The sequence below is a fragment of the Astatotilapia calliptera genome, chromosome 10, assembly GCF_900246225.1.
Source record: "Astatotilapia calliptera chromosome 10, fAstCal1.2, whole genome shotgun sequence".
NCBI classification, from domain to species: Eukaryota; Metazoa; Chordata; class Actinopteri; order Cichliformes; family Cichlidae; genus Astatotilapia; species Astatotilapia calliptera.
The window spans coordinates 22,192,160-22,218,933 of NC_039311.1; the positions used below are offsets into that span (position 1 = coordinate 22,192,160).

The following is a 26,774-nucleotide window of genomic DNA, read 5'->3' on the forward strand; positions in this document are numbered from 1 at the left end:
AACAGTCGGGCAAAGCATAACCGAGTGAGCAAATAGCTAAACATGACAAATGTTAGGGGAGTCGGTGGAGTTTTTATGTGTTTGAAAGAAAAAGAATACAAATATTGACGAATACATTGAAACATTTAATGTTTAAGTCGAATATCTATATCAATCGTTTAATTAAAAAATAAAATCATACATCAGACAGACTCTGCTCAGAAAGGCCCGTCTCTCATGCACACATGCGGGCATGCACGCACGCACATACACACCCCTTTACATCTCAGTGGGAGCAAGGCAGAGGAATGTGCCTCTGGGCTTCAGCTGGTTGGGGGTAGACTCAATGGGCAGACTGAGAGAAGTGAGTGTCCTGCAGTTATGTGGTCCTTTTTGTGTGGAGTGAGGAATGCATTACGTCAATGAGGATCCTCAAGCATGGTATATAAACACAAACGTGTTTATATATGCACCTTACCATCTGTATACATTCCACTAAAAGGAACAAACATCAAATCTCAAAGGACAAGCTGAATTTCTGGAAACTAGCACCACATCAGTGCACAAGTGTACGCAGTCATATGTGCACGTTTTGGTGTATAAATGGTAATGTGCTTATTGCACCCAACTAAAAAATTGAAAATGTTTTCCACCACATCATCCCATATAAGAAGGATTGTACCTTTTTTTTCACTTTATGCAAGAAATATGACAACATTTTCTAACTAGTAACAGTTTTCCAACTTGCAACTCCTACACAACTCATCTGTTATAGAGCAGATGACACACACACTGATATCAGCTGGCCCAGGGGCCACCTACAGCATTCTTAACATGTTCACTCATGACATAACTAAAGTTCCTCCACTTTTTAAAAAGCATACTCGGGCACCAGATGTTAAAGTTGAATAGGGAAAAATATCACGCTTTATTGAAAACATAAATATCTAATTTATTACATAACGACGGCACACCCACAACCCCTTAAGGAGAAGAAATATAGTCAACTTGATACTGTAGCCGTTGCCATCCCACGAGACAACACTGTTTCAAACCCGATGACTCTTTACTTCCTCTGACTCTACTCCAGAGGAGAACAAATGTCTTAGGCTTTGTTTTGGTCTGGTTTCCATGGTTTCTACCTAAAGAACTTGTTTCTTGTCTGTCCTCATGGTTCAAAGCTCTCTGTCCGTTTTACCATTTGCTCTTGTGGCATTTCAACAGACGGCCTAAGCATTTGTTCACTTTGAATTTTGTAAATTCTGAAAATATCTGATTAAACCACACATCAACTAACAGACTACAGAATGCTGAGTTATTAACCTGGACCACAGACTTATAATTTGGGCTGTTGGGCAATTAAATACTGCCATTATTTAATCTGCAGATTAATTTGGTCTATTAAAAACCAAAGAGTTGCCAAAAAATATTTCATTTACTCCAACATTGCATAACTCCAAAGATTGCAACAGAGTTACCATTTGTGAGCCTGTTGCTATCAAATTCTTAGCATTCAGATTAGAAAAATTATTATTTCCCTATCAAAATAGTTTCTGGCAACCTTTAGATCAATAATATCTCAGAGACTGTGAAAAGAAAACATTTCTTCTGCATCTTTTCATTTTCTTTATGTTTTTTTAATCAATCATCCACCAGCCTACTATCAGAGTGCCTCTGTACCCATCTTTCTGAAGGTGATTTAAGTCTCTCATATGGTTTTCAGTCTACTTAATGTAACACATGTGCAATAAACCCAGTCCATCCTCCTCACTTTGTACGCGAAGCTGTAAATATGAAATGTGTCTGCCAAACCTGCCTGACTTAGTTTTCCCATACTACTTTCTGAAGCTCCTGCTAGACAAAAGAATTAGAAAGGGGCAAGGACAGATGTTACTGTCCTGTGTGTCCACCTCCACACATACTGTAGGTACTGATAGACTAAGTAAACATAAACATACAAAAGCACACACTTCCAGTCTCCTGTGTTTGTGTGGCAGTCTTTTCAAAGTTAATCAGGACTGGAAGCAATAATGTTAAATATCCTGTGTTGACTAAAGTATTAATGATTAATGTGGATGTTTTGATTCAAAAGCACATGCCTGGATAATACAGCAGCTAAAACCCTAATCTCAACCTTAAAAATAAACTTAGATTAACGTTTTCATCATTTTTAAAATGTATCTTTGTTATTGTTAAGAATATTTAAAAAAAAACCTAATTAAGTGACATGTCAAGGGACGAGGTGACCTTATGTGACTGATTACACAGAGAACTTTCTCTGGGGTCACTCACCTACAGGCTGAACAGGCATTAAACACATACAGCTCCCTTCAGGAGAATGTGTGCACGGTAGACCTTTGTCCCTTTATAAACCTGTGAACCGCCTCGCCCCTACAGGCCCTTCCCACATGTCTGCGAGCAAGAATGTGGTTCTTAGCTCACATATATAACTCACACCTCTTATTGAGATGCAAAGTATGGCACAAGCAGCACATGTTAAACAGCTACATGTAGGATGTTGACTTATTTATCTCTTGTTCTGTGATGGCCGTCTCAAGTGCCAAGTGGAACATTTGAGTATTTCTGGTTAGTCAGGCAACAGTGTCAAAATCAAAGGTGTCATTACTGCTGGGGATACCTTTGACTCACTTTTTGTAGTCCTAATTTCCTTTTTATTGCCTCTGCCACCTTCACATTTCCAGTATGAATCAGTAAGAAAATGCTTCTAAAGTGGGCTTGACACTCGCTTAAAGGTGGGAAAGAAATGAGCTGATCAAAATAATTAAAGCTCGCCTGAGTCACCTTTTGCTATTGTTTGCGTACAGCAATTAGACCTTATAGGAAGTAGAAGTGACTGAATAGTGCATTTGCCTGGATTCATCCACCCAGTCAAGTCACCAGCTCTCCTATCTTCTTGGTAAAGGTTGTTGTTCGCAGCTTTTGAGAAGGGCCCAAGCCACTATCTTGGAGCCCCCCATCCCCAAGCTCCCTACACTTTAGGCCAAACTGACAAACCACTACAGAGTAATGGATTGTGTTTTTTGTGATAAAAAAAATAGAAAATACTGATTGGGTGTAAAGGTCAACAGTATAAATGGTTTATGTGGAAGTATGTTACCCAGTAAAGTATGAAAACTAATGTAGTCATCATCTTTTATTTACTGGATATGATGCATTCATGTGACATAGTAAAAATGTTCTTCCAAAAAAAAAAAAAAAAAAAAAAAAAAAAAGGCACAAGGAAGCATACCTATAACTCTCACATGACATATTTTTAACAGGAAAGGAAATTACTAATTTGCCACTGCTACTGTTTATTAGGTTTTTTAAGTTCCAAGACAGTAAAGGTGAATGATAAAAAGCCTTCAGTGTGGTTGTCACTGCTCCTAAGAGCAGAGCTTCTCTGGGTCTAATCTCAAGAAGAAAGTAAAGTAAGAGAAGAAGAAAAGTGACTAAAATGTTTCAAGGCTGCGTAGCCAGTGCTTACCTTTCACCTAGACATGTGAATGGCTCTGCAAACCCAATCATTATGGCTAACCCCTACCTTAAAAAAATAGATTAAAGACATGAATGTAGCTATGGCTCTATTGTGAAATACCAGAAGCTCTTACAGCGAAACGCATCAGTGAAGAACAAAGATTGTTTGACATATTTTCTTCTTTCAACGCCAGAGCATGACTCTTCCTCCTCTATCAAAACCACTGACTGTAAAGACAGCACAAATGTATGAATTTAGACTACTACTGGGACTACTGGGCAAAGGATACCTGACTGGAACAAATTTGTACAAAAACTGCCTAACAATGAAGCAATGAGCCTTTTCAGGATGTGAAAGTTGTGATCAACATTGCAACATGCCCCAAATTCAACCCCAAAGTCACAAAAACAAAGCAGGTCAGGGAGGCAGGAAGTTATAACATACAATACCACAGACAGCCTTGGAAGAAAACCTGTAACACTTAATTCTTTAATCAGTGATACACCGGCCTTCAAACCTTGACTTTCATGACAAAGGAGTCAAACTTCCTGAGTGCAGACTAGAAGAATTTAAAGCACACCACAAAACCAAGCTCGGGCAAGTACTGCATGATTACCAGATTAATCAGAAAAAGTGTACAAGTGACACAAATGTAGAAAATCTGATATAACTGAAAATTCTAAATCTTTCATTTTCTCGATTGCTAATGCTGTCCGAGTATGAACTCACACATATCAGAAATTATCATGTAGATCATTAACCTCAGACCTACAACTAGAAACACAGATCACGGCTTTTGTAAATGCCGATGACAATGTCATCACGAGGATAACAGGGACTCCAACCATTCTGAGCCCACACCCATCCAGCTGGGCTCTTATCAGTCACCGTGGGCCCAGCTGCTCCCTGAGATTAGACCCAGGGAAACCCTGCTCTCGGGAGCAGTGACGACAATGCCACTGAAGTCTTTTTAAACATTCGTCTTGGAGCCACTCTTGATAACTGTGAGCATTTCATATGAACCTTGCGGCTTTCCTTCACAAAAAGGAAGTTGCAACCTTTGCCCCCTCCTACTCACCATGTGAGTTTCTCTTTGACTTCACAGTAGATGGTAATCATATTTTAAGTGATTTTCTGCAAGTCTTACAAAAAAACTACATAGAAGAGAAATGTCTTGTTTTATGCCTTTAACCAGTCCAGGATTTCCCACAACATTTTGGCCCGGTGTATGACCACATTTCTCCAACCTAATGTGCATAAATAGAGTTTTTTAAAAGTTTCAAAGATGATCAGATCCGTTACATTAAGTACTGTGGCCTAAACACTTGGCCGACTACCGTACTCGTTTCGTTTTTGCAATAGTTGAGGCCACCTACACACTTTCTACTACACAACATCCAGGCTGAAGACACTGTCAGACCAACAGGGACAAGATTCACTGCGCTTTTCATCCCACAAAGGGAATTTGACAGCGCGTAACCTTAAAGCCTGTGTGTGTCTATGGAAACATTTCACTAGCAGCAGCAGGCTAGTGTGCTCAGTGGCACGTGGCTCATTAATTAGTGAGAAGGGCTATACAACTCAATTGTTTCATGCCTCACTTGCAGCCACAACACCTTCATACACAAGCGCAAGACTCCTTCCAACAAGTGCAAACACGCACAGAGCAAAGACATCATCCTATGACGTACTGAATCTGCAGGAAGTGGAATATGAAACTTGATTAGCCAGTGATGGTTTATAAAAAAAAAAAAAAAAAAAGCCTACAGGGAGACAGAAGTGTCACAGTGTTGTGGGTGTGTGCATTACATTGCGAAACAAACCAGCAAGTAAAAGACTGATAACAAGCATCAAAATCCAATTTAGCATTTAACTAGTGCTAATAAAATTTAACTGCAATTTGAATCTAAACGTAGCACTGATTGCACACAGATTTTTTTTTTGTGGTCAAAACTAACTTACTGACAAGTAAAATGTGCTCTAAGGTTAAAGATATGTTTGGCCCTCGAGTGATAAATGCAGTGTTAGAAACATCGGCTTTCCATTTAGCTGCTCTATAATCCCATTTAACTGCTGCTGGACAGTGATACTTTAACCTCATTAACAGAGCACCAGAAGGTGTAAACAACAGCATGTTTGAGTACATGTTTGTATCTGTAGCGTCCTGTGATACTCAGACTCATTAACAAAATGAATATTCTGCATTCAGGTAATTTATGCATCAAAGTATCAACCAACACAAGTGCACGCTTGTACTTATAGCACTTGGATGACAGATATTTGCACAATATTTTGACCCTCAATCTCCAGCAATAAAAAGTTAGAAACACAGGCTTAAGTTTTATAGACAGTCATATTTTTTTTCCTAGCAGCCTTTCAATAATGGAAAAGTACAGTTTCACCTACAGGGAAGAATATATTCGATAACTGGAGGAGTATATTGCATTTTATGAGATCCTTCTTTCACACTGTTCCTGGGTTACAGCCATGCACACACATAGATTGATTTGTCCTTAGCACTACCCTTAAGCCTGGGAGTTGTTATTCTCCTGCTGGTGACATTAACCTTTGGAGAATCAGCCTGTGTGGAGCACTTGGTACTCTCTAGCAAAACTGCACAATTACACAAATCTGTCCTCAATCTCAAAGACCGAAACAAAAACAAAAAAAGCTCTACAAGCAGCGGTGTCCGACAAATGAAATTTATACTTTCTTCTCCTGCTGCCCATTGCACATCAACAGCCATCTTTTTTGTGACTCCTGCCCTCCCCCAAACAGTTTGACAAGTAGATGATCTCACAAGTGACAGGACACAGAGCCTCCTTCCCTCACGCCTGCTCTATCAAATACTTCTAACATCTGAAAGCATGTACAATTCACCACACAAGGCCTTTCCCTCCCACAGATAGGCCAATTATTCTGAGGTTTGGGAGCAGCGAGAGGAAGCCGTCTCCTGATGCAGTCCCACAGTTTCCTCTCTTGGCCATCGTCTGCTCTTGCTCTGCCTCCCTCCACTCCATCTGACAGCTGCAGGTGTGGAGCTGTCCTCCTCCAACCAACTGAAGGAGGAGAAACAGGAACCCAGGCAAATATAGTGTGGAAGGGACATTACATTTTGTAAGCTTGCCAGTTGTCTAAGTAGCACTTAATCACACTAGATGTACCAGCCACTTTCATTTGGCTTTAGCTTTAAACACTTTGGAGCTGAAGTGGACTGTGTGTACTTCTGCACTTAGAAACCTGAGTAATCCTTAAAACCTGAGTAATAAACAGCAGCTTATTAAAGGTTTCTTCAGATTTAAAGAACCTTGTACCAGGTCCCTGCCTTAGCATCTCAGGAAGAAAACTCAAAGCACTGTGCGTTTTCATAGTATGCTTCACTGTTAAGATAAATTATGCAACTTCACTTCTAGCTATAACTTGATCGCCATGTTACTATTTTCTTTTCATTAAATTGCATCCGTGGCAATAGCTTTGCTGGAATAGTGAGCATTATGGTGCTCTTCACACCCATTTCCCCACATGTATGTAAACTTTCCAGTAAAAAAAAAGAAAAAAGAAAAGTCTAAACAAGGTGGGGTCCTCTGAAAAGACTGCGCTCTCTGTTCAGTGCAGAATTCTGCTTAAAGCATCACTTCTTCCACTGAGGCCCCTGATGTGTCAAAGACCTTCACTGTGCTCCACTGGGCTGTGTAGACACAGAAGGCCTGTGCCCCGCATTGCAGAGGGCAGTGAATGTCTTACAGAGCCAGATTAAATATCTCCACTGAGTCAAAGTGCTGATGGTGGTGGTGCTGCTGGTGGTGGTGCTAAGGTGCTTTCACTGTCCCTGCAGGCTGACTCAACAGTGGAGTCACATCATGGCATTTTTCTAAATCCTCCACATGGCATACATAATTTCAACTGCATTCACACAAGTTCTGAGAGGTCAGACCTGAGAGAGAAAAGAAGAGAGGTGCATCGAGGAGCCACACAGAAGTAGTAGTCACCCATGCTGATTCTAAATATTTAGCAAAACTTTCACATGACAGCCAAAGTTAATGTAATGACTGCATGGGTCTGTTTAACATAAGAACTCTTGACCAGCAACATAGTTCAGATATCTGTCATATTACAGCAATGCTGGGATGGTTCAGCACCCACAGGTGAATGGAACTAGTCCACACCCAAAGGATGCAAGGCTTTAAAGTGTGTGACAGGTGGGGGAAAAATACACAGAAACACCCATTTGAAATGAAACTGGTATAAAGTATATATTAGGACGTTTACTACATTTTGTCAGAGTAAACTTAAGTAACTTTTTGATATTCAAGGAAGTTTTCATAAGCACAAACAGGCAACTTATCAACATTTCGAGAGGACTACTTCATTTGAGGACAAATGGGGTTCTTGGGGTTCTACAGCATTGTCAGACAACAGGTGCCTCGTGTCTTTTGAGAACACACTTACCTTGTAGACCTTTCCAAAAGCACCGTCGCCCAGCTCGCCAATAATTTCCCAAATGTCGTTGGGATTGACGTCCCGATTGACGTGCTCGTACTGTTTGGCTTTCTTTTTCATATCCATGGTGGGTAGACGAAATAGTTTACTGAATCTACCGAACGCCATTATTAACAATGTACTAACTTCAACTTTAAAAAGAAAAAAATATATTTAAAAAAAAAAAAAACTGTCAACAGTCTTGAGCACGAGAGCACTAGGCACGCAGAAACGTGCAGTCCGCTAAAAAGAAAGTCTTATCTACCAATTTACAGCGTCACTTTCAGCGTCCTTGAGAGAAGAAAAAGAGAACTGGGCTGGTTCACAAAAAAAGAAGAAAAAGTTAATCTATTCCGTCCATTTCAGCCCGTGGGCTCTGTCGTGGAAACTTGGCGTAATCCAATTAACAGGCTGTGGTTAAGTGCTGGGCGCGCGGTGACCACCTGCTGCTACGAAGACACGATGGAATTGCTGCTCGCCTGTCTGGCTGGGCAACTTGTTGATTCAAAATAGCCCCACCTCGTTTCTGAACAGCGCTCGCGCTGCCGACATGGAAATGTAGTTCCTTGGGTAGAACGAGTCGGTTGATATACAGCGTCGAGGCGGTAAAACAGGACTTCATGTCCGGGTTGATGCTCGGCGTGCTCTCTGACAGCGGCGGCGTCTCCTTCAACTTCAACAGCTGTGCTGTATACCAAAGTATAACCCCTGTAAGAACATTTAGACTGCATGCATGAAGTTAGGACACCATTATATACAGATTTTGTCTTCTCGTTCTCCTGTTTAGGTGTTCTGTTTGCTTTTTAAAAATATATCATTAAAGGGCAAAAAAGAAAACAAATTTGGGTGATTTTTTATTACAGCTCGTTTACAGTTTTTAAAGCTCATTAATCAATATCAAAAAGAAAATGCACTGGTTTCTTCTTACTTTCGTTTGTATTTCCTTTTAAGCTACATGCTGGTTAAACTTCACTCAACTGAAAAAGCAAGGCCACACCGCCCTCTAGTGGGAAAGTCATTGTTTTTCTGCGTAGTATGTGGGAAATTTGACGTCGGGAGAATGAAGAAAATGATGGTAATGGTAATGGTAAATGGCCTGCATTTGTATAGCGCTTTTCTAGTCCATAGGACCCCAAAGCGCTTTACACTACATTCAGTCATTCACCCATTCACACATGATGGACATATTATCAAGGAGACTTGTCGTCAATCCTGATATTTGTATAAATGCGTAATTATATAAGTGGTGTCCGTGGGGCCCTTTCCCAAAAGAAAAATAATGTAATTTATTATTATTTCAACCTCTAATTCACTAATTCACTGCCATTATCTCATTTTCTCTGAAGATCCTATCACCTGACACATTTTCCATGACTTCACATTATCGTGTGAAAGACAATGTTTACAACATGGTAGTGTGAACTGTTATAATGTAAGCTTGGAGACGGTGGCACTGATAAAAAGAGAAGAGGTGGACTTGGAGGTGGCAATCTGACACACAGCCAGCCGTCCACATCAAACAGAATATCAGGGAGGTTATCTATGTTTCTGAAAATGACCTTCCATGACAACTGAGTAAGATTGTTTTAAAGATTATTGTATGAGTATTGTAAAATTTCTTTGAGTGTTGAAATATCGGTGAGAAATAAAACAAGCAATATATATAAAAACGTGTAAACATGCATGGAAATGCAATATTTAAGGCAAAAACAGAGTGTGTATAATTCTAACAAGCTTAAAAGTCAGTATTTTATTCATGAACTCTCTTAGCCAGACTTTCTACTAATTTCTTTAAATGGTCTTCAGGATTAGTTCTCCATGCTTCTCGCAGGACATTCAAAGCTCTTCCTTGGATATTGGCTCTCTTCTGCTCTGTTCTCTGTCCCACACAGCTTCAATAATGTTCAGGCTTGGGCTTTGGGGAGACCAATCCATGACTGATGTGTGTACCATTGTGTGTTTTCCCATCCATGTATGCTTTTACTGCAATGGCAGTGCATTTGGAATCATGTTGAAAAATTAAACCTCTCTTGAAACCTAGTCATCTTCTTTTTTATTTGCATGGCTAGAGACATAAGGAGAATACATTTTTGGACAACTCAACTGATTTAACTTCTATTCTTAGGAAGCCAGCTTGCATCTTCTTCTTTCAGCGGCTCCCTTTAGGGGTTGCCACAGCAGATCATCTGCCTCTATCTCGCCCTGTCCCATCCTCTTCTGTCACACCAACCCTCTGAATGTCCTAGAATACCAGCTTGTATATTAGGTACAAGAAAATGTGTCTTATACTTAAAAGTATAAGAACTAAATCACCAGTTCTGAATAAATCAGCTTGTTTCACACAGTAGATAAAACAGAGGGATGTTTGTTTCAAAAATGTAATGACTTATGAAGTGAAAAAGACCGGTGCACTGTCTTACTGGGGCACAAATGATATTTTCCTGCTATGGCAAATGAAAATGACGGTTGCAGATACCTCACAATCCTTACTGTTGCGTGTCATGTGTTCCAGTTTTGACTGTATTTAAAACATGTAAGGCACAAAAGAATTACTGTGATATTTCCATCGTAAGATGCAATAAAGCTTACTGCTGGATCATGCTGGAGCTTACTTTTAATACCAAACCTTATATTGTGTTGCAAAGTCCATTTTACACATTGGGAACATATAAAAGCAGAACAGTCACACCTCAGCGTCAATTTAGTAGCTTGTTTGTGGCTATTACAGATGTTTTTAAAGACGACAAAAGCAAGATAGAAGTGTCTTGGCTGACAGATCTTTTACTTGTCTGTTACTGTTACTTAAGCGCTGCCCTAATACAGTCAGTATGACCTCCACTATGCACTATGCAATATGCTTATCTGGCACCCTGTGTGTGAAAAAACCCCTGCAAGAAATATAATGAATGCTGTCTTTTATCACATTTGGCAGATCAAAGGTACTCAGAAGGCTCAGTTTTAATTTGCTTCCATAGGGGTTTAACTCATTAGTCAGCATTAAAAGTTTTTGCATACTTATTCAAACAACTGTCTATCAACCAAACATGTGACTCTATTCATTCTATAAGAAGCCTGTGTAATATTAAAAAAAATAATGCATCTTATTCTGTAAAATATTTTGCTTTATCATCTAGTTGGTAATAAATGTCATTACAAAGAGAATGCATGCTTATAACATCAGAATCACAATATGGTTTACTGAGGTGATCTCATACTCATGTCTTCCAGGTTTTTTTTTTTTCTGTCATTACTTGAAGAAATAAAGAATGTCCACTGAGACTCTCGCTGTCTATCAACGTTCTCGGTGAGCAGCTTGAAATATTTCAGCATCCAGGATGTCAGCGCTCCAGGGCAGAGCAGTCAAAGGCTGTGAACACCAAGTCCTATGAAAACAAAACACACCATGGGACACCGGTGAGGGAGGTGTGAACATTTTAGCAGTGACTTGTTTTTCACTTGATAAATAATGTTTGTATATGCTTTATGTAAGCCACAGCAGAAGGTTACCTTTCTCTCTAATGTAAGTGAATTTACTCTGACCCTTCTCTGAGGCATTGTGGCCTCGGCTAGACGGGCAGATCAGTCATGTCAGGACACCAGTAGCAGACCCAGATGGGTCTGACATCACAGATCAGGTGAGTGGGATCAAATGCTCACAGAGCACAGAAGGTTATTCATAATCTGCATCATAAACCCTGCTTAATCCTGCGAAATCACCAAGTGAGTGACCCAGTAAACAGCAGTTAGTTTGAATGCATCTCATCACTGTTAGCCTGTTTTCAGTTTATGAAACTATATCAGGTGCATGGGTGAGTTAAAACGCAGCTCAGTGACTACATATTCAATAAAAATCTGGTTTAATCAGAGCTATACGTTTGATCTTAACTATGAATTGTAATTTACTTTATGACGTTTCTAGAGTTTCCAGGCGAAAATGCACTACACCACACTTAAGTCCCACAAGATGGGATGTTAATATCTGATATATGATTGAGTATGGCACAGTTTACACTTATTTAGACAGCTTGTCTTGTCTTACCCCGTGGCATCTCTCTGACATGATGATGAAGAGCTGTCGCATAGTGACACCCAGCTTCCTTACGTCTCTGGTGTAAGCACAGCGGCGTTGTCGCAGGCCCTCCACCATTTGGAGGTAGGTGCTCATTTTGTACATCACACAACCATTCTGTCATGAGTAACAATTAGTGTCCCTGCGCATGATTTACTGCAGCTAAAGTTTGGAGTCAAAATACCACATAAGTGAGCGTCAAAAATGCAGGGACGGCCAGATTACTCAAAACAATGTGTGTAGATCATCGACAGAACGGAGAGCGCAGAAAACATTTTCTTTTCGGAATGTTATATGGCAAAAATCATGCCATTTTATTATTCTTTTTTAATAATAAAGACATACTTACATGAACATCAATGTAGAGATTTGGCATGTGTGCCATGCAGTAACTCTGGATGAAAAGAATGACAGCTATCAAGTCTCACAGATTTTACAACCTTTCCTGACTTTCCATGATTTCTTTGAAATTATGTTTCTCGTGTCACTAAAGCCAGCTGAAATAATATACAATTATGTATGTAAAGTACAGAATCTTTATTATTTACAAGTTTTTAAACAGTTAGAATAGTTATAAAATACCACTTAAGTGTAAAGTAAAATAAAAAATTACCAAGCTGACTTACAGTCTCTGGGTCCCTTTTCAAATCTGCTGCCCACTGGGTGAGGTCCCGGGCCATGCTCAGCACCTTAGTATAGCATGTTGGAGGGTAGAAAGGGTAGCTCAATATCAGCGGCATCAAAGATGAGATAAACAACACGTGTTTAAAGATCGCCATGACTCACTGACACCTTGTGTACCAGCAGAGCTTTGGTTTGGTTGTGTGACCAACGCTCACATGGAGCCACGTATGCATCTGGATGGATTTTAACACACCCTTTGTTTACTCCAAAATAACTGTGAAGGAATGACAGGGGAAGATCCTTTGTGATGCAATAACGCAGATTTGCATGCATTGTGTGCATTTGAGTTCAGCATCGATTCTCCTCTTCTAATGGATACAAATTTAAAATAAAGTAAAAGATACAACTTTGAAGTTGTATCTGCATTACTGCTCAGTAGCTAGAAAATATTTTTTTTTATTGTTATATATGAATCTTTAGAAACAGTGTTTTTTTTCACTGACAGTGATAACTGTTGGGAAATGAACTACAGATTCTGATTATGTGTAGCATTTGGTAAGTGTTCTCTCCACCACAGATGATACATTTTCATACACTTTTTTATGTCAACAATTTTTATTTGTATAATACATACAAACTGTGAAGCTAACTGCACACTATGAATTTTCCAACTCAGCATAGAGTACTTTTCGCATTAAATTGGCGCATGTCTTAGTCTGTATATATGTTTTTAATATCTTCTATGCAGGAGGAGAGGAGTCCAGATAGTTTAGATGTTGAATATCCCAATGAAGGCATTGAATTAGTTTTCCATTAATGGCTGGAGCATCAGCTTCACAATGATTTTTACTAATTGCCTGATCAGAACTAAACTAAAATACCAAATAAACAAATGAATAAGTAAAGAAGAAACATAGCAAACTCTTCTTTAACAAGCTAATGTAAGAGCTAGTGATGGACTTAAAAAAATCACTATATATTACTGGTTACTTTAGAAAAAAAAGCATTTGTTTATGAATATGGGAACAAGTGGTTGTTAATGTCATGTGTGGTCATACCAAATAGCTTCACTGCAACAACTATCAATTTTCAGAATGTAAAGCAGATGAGTTGTACACTTTTTTTAAAGCTGGCATTTTCTCCCCCCCTTTCTCACTGTCCCTCTCCCCTTCTGTTTTTCCTTTCCTTCCTCTTTCTTTCTCCCTTTCCTATCTCTCACTCATGTCTGTCCCGTCTGTAACATCTGAAAATAAAATATAATAAATAATAAAAACAAAGATCGACCAAATGGACCAATACGGCAATGCCACGATGATCCATTTGGCAAAGTAAATCCATTGGGTATCCTTGTTGGTCTTCAGACAACAATTCTGATGGCTAAAGAACCAAATGGGACAGGCGGAAAAAAAAAAAAAAAAAAAAAAAAGCTGGCATATAACAGTTACTTAGCCTAGCCTTGCCAACTACCCTTGCTGTATAAAGTTTGACTGCAGTTAGGCAACAATCTCATTTTTATCCATTAGATGGGGCTAATTTCACAGACTTGTAGGCTCTATAGTTTCTGCATAAAAGTTCTGCAAAAAAAAAAAAAAAAAATCACCACTCCTCTATTCAAATCTGTATCCAGTATAAATGGGCATAACAATGACAGCTTCCCTTTTCCAAATAAAAATCTCCCATTTTCACTTACAAAACTGGGAAAACAGGGACGCATTTTATGACCTCAGGCATGTTATGTAGCTTGACTTCATCTCTGCCCCTGTGTGATCTGAGCCTGCCGTTATTCATCACATCTAAAAAACATGTAAACTTCCCAATGCTGTCAAATGCCCAATAAGGGACTGGCCTGGTTTTGAATGATATCTGCTCCCACTTCATAGCGTGGGGCGATCTTGTCAGTAAGATGGATGACCAACTCTGAGCATCTTAGCATGACGGGCATAAAGAGGAAGTGCAATGTAAGCATGTCTTGCATGCCCCAGTCCCACTACTCAGCCATTCTCCTCTCGACCTTGGCTTGCTCAATTAGCAGGGGGAGGCAGGAAATAGTGCAGTCCTGACTATGGATGGATGTGTTTTACAGTTAGTAGTTAATGGCTGCAAATGTTAATATATAATCAGTGGCTGCACTAAAGAACTATGGCCAAAAGGAAATCCAACTGCATTGCAGTAAGCAACATACTTCACATATTTAATGAAGATCATCATCTACATCATCATGTATAGGTAAAGATGTAGGTCTCTGCATAATTATATATTATAAAATGTGGAAAGACTGTCACTACCTATGTGTCTGTTCTCACAGGTAGGCAATAAGAAAACTTATAACGCTTTTGACTATTCAAGAATATGAACTCTGTATTGATAGCTGGCATGAAACAATACAATAAAGTACACTAAGATCTGCACAGACTCAGAATGGAACACTAGAGGGACATTATACATGGAGAATTATGGACGCTAATTACTATTTCCATATAATTTTAAAAGCTATTATGGTGCAGCAGGCTCAGCTGGACTATAAAGAGACTTTCACCTGGGGCACCTGGTGGAAACAGTTCTGGTGCCAAGAAGTGGTTACAACTTCTTGTCAACACAGTATGAACACTGACTCCATGGTGGCAACTATAGGGAAATGAGCAATATGAGGCAATTTCAAAGTGATGGTCTATACAGTAAGAGAAGATCAGCATTGGGTGAGTTTTAATAGCTGAGCGGGGGGGGGACTGAATGGGAAATCTGATTTTTCTCAATGTGGAATTTCACTAGAGAAGTATTAATGACTAAGGATTCGTGGAAAAAAACCGAGGGAAACCTCAGCCCCCACTACAGCAGCCCACGAAACGTGCCTCTCCCAAGGCGCACGCGGGTGGCCAGCTCTTGAACAGGAGGTCAGCCGCTCATCAGTGTAAGCAGCCCAGTAGCAGCAACCCCCCCCCGCCGCCAAAATATCTGTGTTTCGTCGGCTCTGTCGTCTGTCCTGTTGTCCTCCAGAAGCACAGCGCAGGATTTCGCATTGTCGGCACATCCCGCAAGTCACGTCTTCCCGTGTGGTACCATTTGTTTCCCGTGGCAGATGTCCCGGTGCGTCGTCGTCCGAACACGGGACTACAAGTGATGCTTTGAGCAGCACTGTTGCTCTTCACCTCTCTGCAGCAAAGCGGACTAGAAATGGTCCTATGCTCAACTAAGGTAGGTAGGTGCCCACGGCTGTCCTGCATGGAAGCGTGGGGATACTTTATATTCAGCGCATGCTTTCCTATTTGATCAGATAAGGGCTCCCGGCACAATGTCCTCTGCGGGGTGCTCAGCACTGCGGCTTCCCGCACTACTTTTTTGAATATTTCATATTTACCCAAGAGGGACATTCACCTTCGCGGTGGTGACCTTATCACGCAGTCTCAGGATGACATTCATTAACGGGCTTCCCCAAAGGACTGCATGCAGGCAGTTTACCTACATATCACATTTTAGACCCTCGTTCTTCCTGAAGATACTGACAGGCACTAAAGCGTGACATTAAAGGATTTAATGGAAAACCACTGAAATATGATACGATGTGTTAGGAAATTATCATGCCATTTAATCACTTCAAGTCACTTCTTTGCAACTCATAATTGCATTGTGCATAACTGTTCTGTAAAAACTGAATTTTTCTTTTCTTTTCTTTCTGGAAAAAAAAAATAGAGAAACTTTTGAAATCTCCTGTCCTAAAAAGGCATCTGAATGGCTTCCATTCACAGTACATAACACCACCCTAAATCAAGCCTGCAGCTTTTTTGCTCTTAATGGAAAAAACCTTACCATTCATCACACTTGCACTGTTCTGTGGGATGTGCTTATGATTAAAATATATAAATTCAATTATTGATAAATGATGGGAAAAGTAAAGGAGGAAGGAATGAAGGGGTAGGAAGTGGAAAAGAGATCTGGATATGTAAGAAATGCAAATAGCAGTTATTTTTTTTACCTCTTTCACTAACTAAGTAAATTTCCTAATCAAGCCTCAGTGAGTTGTTTATGTACTGCTGCTATTAAAGTTTGTTTATTGGTATCTTTAAAGTCTGCTGCCTCTTCCCCCTCTTCCTCTCTGTCCCGCCTTCTCTCACTCCGATGGCGGTGTCATGTTTGCCTGCCTTCCTGCACAGGTTAGACTCTCAGTCATCAGAGGGTCAGAGGCAGAGGCACATCACCCACCCGCCTCCTGGCTTGGACGAGCTGCCCGTCTGCCTGCAGTCGCCTGAACAGCAGCGAAGACAGACAGGGAACGTACGCTGTAGTTGTGCTGCCTGTGTGTGTGTGTCTGTGTGTTTATGTGTGCGTGTCAGCACTTCAGTGCCTTTAGTGTTTTCCCCAAGTCTTTCACTCTCTGTGGGCGCGTGTATGGATCCAGTGATGTGTGGTTGTGTCGAGGTGGGCAGTTAAGAGGAAGACGGGACCTATTCAAGTCAGCAAAACGCAATCGAGCACGTGAGGCTGTCTGTGTGTATGTGTGTGTGTTTGGGGCCAGTTGTTGACCAGGCTATGAGTGAGTCTCAGAGGGAGAGCTGTTCGGTGCTGAGTTGAGTTGAGCACAACAGGAAAAATCCACAAGAGAAGCAACCATGGGGCTTGGCCAGTCCAGCAAGGCTCCAGTCACAGAAGACACAGATGAGGGTGAGTATTAAACCTTTAAAATAGTTCTTGTTTCACTTCTTTTCTACTTTTAGTGTCTTTACTTTGAGATTAACATCTAAACGAAACCAAAGACAGCAAAGGATGGGAGCAGGATTCACCACCACTGAGTGATTGGCTTAACCCGTCTTTTCTTCAGCTTTTTTTGATGTGCAAAGATGTTTCCATCCTCTTTCCAAGATTAAGAGCACTTACAGTTAATGCATAGAAGTGTAACATGCTGATTAGGTCTGCAGCCACTCCTCATCAGTAAGGAAAAAGAGGAATACCTCTTGATATACAACTGTTTAGCTTTAATATGACCACAACAGTGTATATATTTTTTGCAAATATTCTTATAGTTAGGCGTACAGGAGAGAAAAACAAAAGCTGTTTACTGAATGCCAAAGACATTCATCAAAACTCATCTGTTTTTTTCTTTAATTCTTTATTCTTTACATCTATCATTATTGATCACCCAAGTCTTGCATGGTTAGGAATTGTTTTTCTTTTTCAGGCTGATTGCAGTCAAGGGAGCCTTTGATAGGACTAGTACTTTAACTCGGAAGCTCCTGGTTTGAATAAATTTTCTTTTTCTTTGTGTCCTGAGTAGATAATAGTCTGTGATGTTATTGATCTGAGTCAGTCTCGGAAATTAATTCCACTCTGGCGGAACCCCAAGGCCTTCAAAAAAGTCTGTGTTACATGAGTCAGTAATTTAGTCAGAAGTGGAGTGGTTTTTCCAGGTTTTCTTACCTTCTTCTCTATATCCAGTATATCAGGTGATGTGATATATTTGTGTCTTTTTATAAAGTTGCAGACTAAGGCTGCATTTAGCCAAAGGTTTAAGCCAGGGCAGGATGCTACTCTACTCTCCTAATTATCATTAGAATTTTAGAAACATAGCTATTATGCGACCAACCAGAGTCCGATTTTTCACTCTGGCCCACACTCTCTAATGAAATCTGTTGTTTTCTCTTTTTCAATCGAGGCAACCTTTATCAAAGATCAAGTAATTATTCATGGTTAACCCTGATGCTTAGTCATCTCGTGTGCTATTCTGGAAATGTCATTCATATCGGAGCTCCTCTGAACTCTCGAGTTAATGCCATAGTGTACCTTCTTTGACACTTCTCTTTCTCACAAATAAAGCGTGGGTTATGAAGCGCCTTGAGGCGACTTTTGTTGTGATTTGGCGCTATATAAATAAAATTGAATTGAATTGAATTGATTTCACTGAGAGAGGGTGAATATAAAACACATTGTTGAGAAACATTGTTTTGATTTTTTTTAATAGCCCTGCATCCTCGAAAAAAAGTCATCCCGTCACTGATGAAAGTCCCGTGAGCGACAGGAAGAGATAGGTGTCCCTTACTTTACTTTTGTATCCCCTCATTGCTCTATACTGTCTAGATTACCTAAGATACCTGAAACCCAGTGTAATTAGGGGAACAAGGGGGATACTAAAGAAGGCGAGGAAAGATTATTGGAGAGACAGAAAAGTGAGAGACTGCTCCACATACAATGGTACAAGTTGGGTTTTTTTGGGGGTTTTTTTTGCATGGCTTAAAGGTAGGGCAAGCACGACTTCCAAAATTATTCAACCTCCTAACCTGCCAAGAATCTCCACTTCTAATCTTTTCTTTTGACAATTGTTGGTGGTCCGCATGTTAATAATGTGCTCGCTGCTTTGAGTAGCAATAAAGATGCAAATTGAAGTATCGCTTCATGCTTCAGAAGCGTCAAAGGTCACTGTGAGGTGATACCAGTCGCAAACCAGTTTGTTTGTAAAGTCAACATTTATAAATGGTCATATTTCAAAATCTTAGACTATCATTGTGTGTCAGATAAAAAAATAATGTGTTGATTCTCTATACATTACACCTGTATATAAAGAGATAAATGATTTCTCGTTTATTCTGTTGTTAGCCATAAGGGAGCTAACAGTAGTTTGGAGCTTCTAACACTGCCAACAAATATCAGGCCCAAGGCTTCCTGTTGTGTCTGTTGCCACTGTTTGCACATGCAGCTAATTTACATTTAAAAACCTATTAAAAAACTAAATAGTTGCTAGATAACAGCCGATCGTTTCAAAAGTGCACTTAAATAGATGCAATCTGTTGTTTGCTCTCAGTTCATGCAGCTGAAGCCTGGTCAAACATGATTGGTCAGTGCAGCCCAGACTGCAAACGGAAACCAGAAACCTTCTACTTATCTACAGGTTATTTATACTCACATGCAGAGATTTATGGAGATTAGTAACTGACACAAATGAATGTGAGATTGCGCGCTTAAGCTAAATACGCAGCTATGCAAATATAGATATATTTCAGTTTGTGCCATTTTCATGTGCATCCCCTTTCTTTTTCCACACTCAACCGCAAATGCATTTAAAGCAATAGTAAGAAAACGTAGAAAAAAATAGACATAAACTAAACACAAACATTTTTTAAATGTATTTGTTGCTCATTGATAAATCCGACCCTGTAATCAATTTATCTGTGGAATAATCTGTTTTCTGGGCTGGCGTCAGTGCATATTTTCTAGCTTACACTCAACCCATATTAGGTGATTTACACAGAGGTGTGTGCATGAAGGTGAACTCTGTCAAGACACGTTTATCTCCCCTGGGGAATGATGGGTGTGCTTCATGTGTCCCTTATGACACGTGCACGTGCTACCTTGTGCAATAGTATATTGATGAGTCCTGTTTACACCTTCCCGTACTTTAGTGAGATTAGAGCAGACTGACCAGCTGATTCTGTTTCAGTTGTCAGAGCAACTGTTCTAGAAAAGGATGATATTTGAAATGTTCCCAGCCTGGGCAAACTCGGACCGAGTAAGAAAGAGTACGTACCAGTCATGCTGAGAGTGTGAGAGACTGTGCGAGGCTCAAACTGACCAAGCGTGATTATTTCAATCCAAACTGATAAGCACATGTCAGTCAGATTCAAATTGACTAGCAGATGAGTGCCAGAGTCAGTCACATGACTTCCTCAGCTAGTTTAAGTCATGGAAACACTGTCAATTTGCCAATTCCACTCATATGCAGACTTGAATCATTACATGCTCTGTTACTCATGTGTCCATCACATTAAACCATTCAAAGCACTGCTAGTAAATTATGAGTCTCCACCTTGCTCTCACAGCCTCTCTTTCTGTGTCTGCCTTTGTCTCTATCGCTCAATCTCTTGCTCTCTCTGTAGTCTGTCTGCTTCCAACCACGATCACAGCTGTCTTTATAAAAAACTAAATAAAAAAATAAACAAAAAGCATAAGCTCAGCAGAAAAAAATGACTATGTTTACTAAAAGTGTGGCTCTATATGATGAGTTCATGCAAGTGCATCAGTATATTGGCTGCTACAAGCATGCATGTGCATCACAAAGCAGACCTCATATGGAATAGGTTGTGTAAACACTCCAGTGCCGATAGTATGAGACGAGGATGTGCCAGATATACGTGACTAACAGAGCATAACATTAACTGTCACATCCAATACATCTAGTGACTGCAGGCTGAGTGAGTGCGTGTACGCACGGTACACTGCTGCAAAAGAGGCAGGTAATGTTTTAGGTCAGCGCTATATGTCAAAAAGCAAGCGTGTTTTTGATAATGATTGTGAATGCAGCCGATAATTCACGTGCGCGTGCCTCTTCCCTCTGTCTGTGTGTGAGTGTGTGACCACGCTCGCGCACAGACAGATGAGTGGAAAGAGTGGGCAGCAGCTGTTCCATCCTCGGGGAAACAGCGGAGAGGGAAAACCTTCTGTCCTGGTTGTCATGACAGCAAGAAACAAACATCCCCATCCGGTTCCAATTGGCGATAAATGTTGCTGATAAATGGATACTGAGATATGGAGTTAAGCTGCGGTTCAGGTTGCGTCTGTCTTTGTGTGTGGGTGAGACACAGGGAGCGAGGGAAGGACGCAAAAGCTGGCAGCAAAGAAGCAGAGCTACTGAAATGCTTAGGTTGTCTGAAATGGGTGTTTAGGAACAGACATCATATCAGACATCTTTGTGGCTGAAGGTTATTTCATTTCTCTGTCACATTAGAAACCTGCGACTTCTGGTTGCCCGGGAGACCTCCATCTGTTTCAGCATGACTGGTGCATTGTTCTAAAATGAGCTTAAAGCAAACCTCACAGTGAACCTACTGTAACTGGTGTGACACATGCAGGTTTTTGCATTTATAATACATCAGTGACCTAGTTTTAAAGGATGCACACTTGTAATTTCACTTCCTAAAGGTTTGTATCTGCCCCTAAGTTATTTGCAAGTAGTTCACTTTTAGTCCTCTAGGAGCAAATTCATGAAGCTTTCTCAAGCACAGTTCTTATCATGTTTACTAGCCCACCTATCATGAAAACAACAAAACAGAAATGCTTTAGAAATCTGCCAAAAACAAGCTTTGAATTTTTTTTTATAAAACAACAAATTTGGAAAATTCTGGATAACTACAAATATATTTTAGTATTAAAAATAACATTTTAATTTAAGAGTGTTCGCATACTTGTGGCTTAACCTTATAAATAAAAAAAGTTATTTTGGTAATTGTCAATACTGTAAATTTAGGGTATAAACCTTACAGGTTGTGATCCAATGACTTTCATGAACACAGCTCTGTAACCGAGGATACAATGTCATGCCACGGACTCACTTTGATAGTGAATGAGTAAAAACAACACAGGTGTCTAACTCAGGTGTCTTAGCTGAAGAATTACTGGGGTGATTTAAAGAAATCCCCTGTCACAAATCTATAACACCATCTTGTTACAGTTACATACATAATATTTTAGGTCTTAATTTCTGTTTTAGTTTTGTGTTGATTCTAAGAAACTGTTTTTTTTCTCCTTGTTTATGCCAACAGTTAATTTCGACCATTTCCAGATCTTAAGGGCAATAGGAAAAGGGAGCTTCGGAAAGGTAAGTTTCTTTTCATAAGAAATTAGATGGAATATAAACCCAGATTAGCTGGAAACAACAGTAAAACACACACACACACACACACACACACACACACACACACACACACACACACACACACACACACACACACACACACACACACCTTGTTCTGGAGTTGCACTATCTGTCTTTGTTTTGTTTTCTAGCAATTTTTGCACACTTGCACTTTATGTTGTCCTGTGTTGATTGTCTGTTATATGTACCGCCATGGTCTTGGAGGAGCGTCTCGCTTCACTGTGCACTGTACCACTGCACATGGTTGAAATGACAATAAAGCCACTTGACTTGACTTGACTCAACTTGACAATGCACACTTCCAGAAGACTGGTGTTGCTTAAGATGTCGCCCAGCCAATAATTTGAGAGAAAACTGCAACAACAAATATATAATGGAACTATAAAACTATCAATTTTATGGTTGGATTATTGAAATGTAAAAAATCAGTCACAAAATGAAAAAAAAAAATAGTTATTACATATAAAACTAAGTCTGTGTTTGTTGTGACAGCATGTAGGCAAACCTCTCAGGTTGTTCCTAAGTTCCATGTAATCCTAGAGCTGCAGCCACTGATTAATGTCATGGCTTATTAATTTGCTAATTTTCTACATTATTCACTGTGAAATTAATGGCCATTTTAATTCCCTAAAGCCAAAGTAGATGGATGTTTTTTGACCAATAGTCCATCCAGTTTACCGTCAGATTATCTGATAGAATCTGCACAATGTAGAGGCTGAAATGAGGAAAATTTGATGTTTTGCTTACAAACTGATAATAAAACTAATAATGAATTCTCAGTATGGTCCCCATTTTTCTTTCAGCAAATCAACCACTTGTTTGAGTTCTGCACAGAGCACAGCATGTTGTCGTAAATAAAACCACACCCCGAGACGTGGTAAAAGTTTTAACAGCAGCACCATGTTAAGCCAAGTGCTGCATAGTAATTCACATCAGCACCTACAGTACATGTAAGCACATATAGAGATGCAGGCACTCCCATGCACATGCAATAACCTTCACACACAACAGAGACCCGCACAATATCGACACTGTGTCCAGTGACAGATAAGCAGTCTAATCACAGTAGATGGCAAGCTGTTCAATGGGAGGAGTGATGTGATCAGGGTTTGGCTGATTAACTGTGCCAGCTGGTCCGCAGATCACTCTCTTAGCAGCAATCACTGGCTTATTGACGCTTGTAGCTCAGACAAACATGACAACAAAAAAGTGTAGTGTTATTACAACTTTACATGTTAATAAAAATGCATGTGTTTCCCTGTTTGAGTCGTCATATACCGTCTGTATGCATTTGATACACAACAGCAGCTTTTCACATCGTAATGGGTTGTTATATTCCGCTGTTTCTTTTTGCTGGATCATATAATTAATGCTATTTATTTGAGAAAACTGACTGCATTCCCCACTGACACACACTAGCAATTCTAATGAGTGCTAACCTGATGTTTCCCATCTCTAAAATGCTAAATATGCTGGTGTGAAAAGTTAAACATCTTAAGAGGGGATTAAATTCTTGATCACTGCCTTAAAGACAAATCTTTTCCTCCCCAACTTTCCATCCAACCTTTTTTGGTAGACTGTGTTTCTGGTTATTGCAGAAGTGTTTCAAATGGTCCACCTCTTCCTTTGTTGGTGGAAAAAAAGTTTTTAGATAAGTATGGATGAATGATGGAAACATAAGTCATACTGTAAATTTGTTAGTCTGAGTATTTTTAAAAACAGAATGCTGTTTTTTGATTCATATCACAAATAATGAATTAATAATCAACAGGAATTTACCTTACGCCATGTTGTCACATGTGATCTTGTCACTTAAGGTCTGCATTGTGCAGAAGAAAGATACCAAGAAGATGTATGCCATGAAGTACATGAACAAGTTAAAATGCGTGGAGCGGAACGAAGTGAGGAACGTCCTCAAAGAACTCCAGATCATGCAGAACCTTGAACATCCTTTCCTGGTCAACTTTTGGTAAGTCATCATGCTGTAATAAGTGCAGTTGTGGTCAGAAGTTTGCATGCACTCATTATGGGCAATGTCATTGTAATAAGCATGCATCAGCATACATCCTTAATGACTTTGAACAATAAGAATTGGGCGCACAAGTTTAAATTCATTTTGGATTTTCTCTAAGTCACATCGATACACTTTACTTTTATTACGTGATGCTTAAGGTTCTGCAGTGTCTTTTAACTTGTCAGGGCCGATTACAACTGGTAGTTGCTCTTTGCTAGCATAAAAAGGATTTGTTTGACAGCACTCATTGGATTGACCAATGCACAGAACAATGACAATGTCCAAGGAACTCAGTGAAGATTTATCTATATTTTATATTTAATCAAGTTGGGAAGGTATTTTAACTGGAGCTTTTTCCAAATGAGTGCCGATTCCAAGACTGAGCGCAGATGGGTGTTTCAACAGGACAATGATCTCAAATACACAAGTGGATAAAGCATTCTTATATTAAGCTTACAGACTTTTTCCAAAGCTCCGACCTGAACCCTGTTGAAAATTTGGGAATTATACTTAAAGCTGAGTCCATGCCAGGAACCTGAGCAGTTTAAATGCTGAAAGAATAGTGGTCAAATATCCAGGCAGAGTTCTGCCAGACACTTGTTGAAGGCTACCAAAACATCTAGTCAGGATGCAACATTCTAAAGGTGTTCTAACCAAATAAGAGTGGAGGTGCATGTATATATTTTGAGCCTGTATACATACTTTTGATCCAATGTGGATAAGAAAAATGATTTCAAACTCGTGCATCCAATTCGTCCTGCTTAAAGTCGGTAAAGATGCATGCTGTACAATCATTCCACCCTGGTAGAAGAACATTTCAAAGGCATCATTAAAAACCCCAAATTACCATGACATTCATGCCCATGATTAGTGGATATAAACTTCTGTAAACAACTGTATTTAGATGTTTGGTTGGGTCTTTCTTTCATTCTGTATGTGTGTCTGATAGATTCATGAATGCATGAATGAATCTTCCCAGGGTCATTTCTGTCAGAGATTTTGGGGACTCTGACAGAAATGTGTTGTTTTTTTTTTAAATTCTGGCTCAGAGTGTATTGAATTTAGCACTAAGTGACTTTAGCAGAATACTGCTGAATTCATTAAATATGTACACAAAAGGCTGCTGTGAAATTATGAATGCTTTCCATTTCAGCAGCTGATCTCAAAGGCTTGTGTTTCACACTGGTTATTGCCATCAACTATAAATGCCCCGTCGTTGGTTTAGTAATGCATTCCTTCTCACTTATTTATTTTATATGGTGACTGGATCCTATCAAATCAGTAAATGCGCAGACCCAATGAAAGAGTGTGATCAATTAAACAAAACAACAAAAACAAACCCTTTTTACACAGTCTTGGAGTGAGCCTGCAGATTCATCCAGAAAGCTGTTGACCACTGAAGAACAGCAAATGTATCTCCTCTCTTGGCAGCTTCCCACTTGCCTCACCGCATCTCGGTTTGAGGAAATCTTTTACTCGACAACTGTACAAGCTCATTCAAACTGGGAATGCTAATCTAGGATGACTCATCAGGTACCTTTAACCAGCCATTCGTCATAATATTGAGCACCAAGAATCGTACTGAAGATGCCTGATAAGTATAGCTTGTTAAGTTTTCTTCTGAAAGGCGTCATTAATTCTTGATAAGCACTCCCACACTGCAACGTTTGAAAGGAAGCCACCCTGGTCTTCTGTCAAGCTGAGAGGCAGAAAGATGTCTTTCCAAAGACGAAGAAAAACAGCAACAACACACACAGTCTGTTTTTTAAAGATTGAAAGATAGTTGTTTGTTCAGTTCTGTTACAATGATAGTGATGATTATTATTATTATCATTTCCTCTTACATATTTTTTTGATTTTAAGGTATGTCCTTCTGAACACTTGTGAGGTATCAGGTATTTTGTTTTCTACTCTTTATCCATTGTGTCACTTTTATATAATTGATTGCTAGTTTGACAAAATTAATGCTTAATTTTTAATTACCTATATGATGGAAATAAAACCTACTTTGGTGAGAATGAATAACAAGTCATTTAAGCACATTTTTTCAAAAAAGGAGAGGAGGAGAGGATAGATGGACACATGAAAACAGAAAAAGAAAAGAAGACACAGGCAGAGTGCAGTGCAGTCTGTGCAGTGTACGGACTCATCAGACAAACAATACCAGTGCTTGCTTTCTTGCTTGATTGCATGCTGTGTTGGATGAAAAAAAAAAAAGGAAGTTAATGCTGTTGGCAGTGTAAGCCCCTCAGGGTGGGGGTGATATCCTCTAGAGATGTGCTTGGGTCAGCGCTATGCCCACTCTCTTTCTCTCCCTCTCTCCCTCCCTCTCTCTCTCTCTCTTTCATGTTGAGTTGGCATAAGTTATGATTGTCCTGAGGTAAGTGCTCAAGGTCAGAGAGAGGGAGAGATTACCTGCAAGCGTATGAACTGCACTGAGCCAGTTAGATGCAGAAAGCTGCCTCCTGGCTGTCCTCTCCTCTTCCTCTTTTCAGTC

General features: G+C 39.8%; 3 protein-coding genes across 4 annotated transcripts in view; 1 reads left to right on the forward strand and 2 right to left on the reverse strand.

The window, feature by feature from the left end:
• Nucleotides 1–8,465, reverse strand: part of stk10 (serine/threonine kinase 10) — a 37,363-nt gene extending 28,898 nt beyond the window's left edge. The window contains exon 1 of the mRNA XM_026183152.1: nucleotides 7,907–8,465. Within this exon, the coding sequence (XP_026038937.1) occupies nucleotides 7,907–8,065 (159 nt within the window). The 5' untranslated portion in view covers nucleotides 8,066–8,465. The remainder of the gene's footprint in view (nucleotides 1–7,906) is intronic.
• Nucleotides 8,466–10,563: 2,098 nt separating this feature from the next.
• cytl1 (cytokine like 1) lies at nucleotides 10,564–12,895 on the reverse strand. The gene is made up of 4 exons (XM_026182706.1): nucleotides 12,632–12,895; nucleotides 12,355–12,399; nucleotides 11,976–12,122; nucleotides 10,564–11,319 (listed from the first exon to the last, which is right to left on the reverse strand). The coding sequence occupies exons 1-4, from the start codon at nucleotides 12,782–12,784 to the stop codon at nucleotides 11,275–11,277; spliced, it is 390 nt and encodes a 129-aa protein (XP_026038491.1). The 5' UTR covers nucleotides 12,785–12,895; the 3' UTR covers nucleotides 10,564–11,274.
• Nucleotides 12,896–15,187: 2,292 nt separating this feature from the next.
• stk32a (serine/threonine kinase 32A) overlaps nucleotides 15,188–26,774 on the forward strand; it is a 67,886-nt gene continuing 56,299 nt past the window's right edge. Inside the window, exons 1-4 of one of the 2 annotated variants that reach the window (XM_026181893.1) lie at nucleotides 15,188–15,821; nucleotides 16,778–17,285; nucleotides 22,151–22,206; nucleotides 24,081–24,232. In XM_026181893.1, coding sequence (XP_026037678.1) covers nucleotides 17,234–17,285; nucleotides 22,151–22,206; nucleotides 24,081–24,232 — 260 coding nt within the window. In that variant the 5' untranslated portion in view covers nucleotides 15,188–15,821; nucleotides 16,778–17,233. Of the gene's footprint in view, nucleotides 15,822–16,552; nucleotides 16,567–16,777; nucleotides 17,286–22,150; nucleotides 22,207–24,080; nucleotides 24,233–26,774 lie in introns of those variants that run through there. The other variant, XM_026181894.1, reaches the window with a different exon arrangement.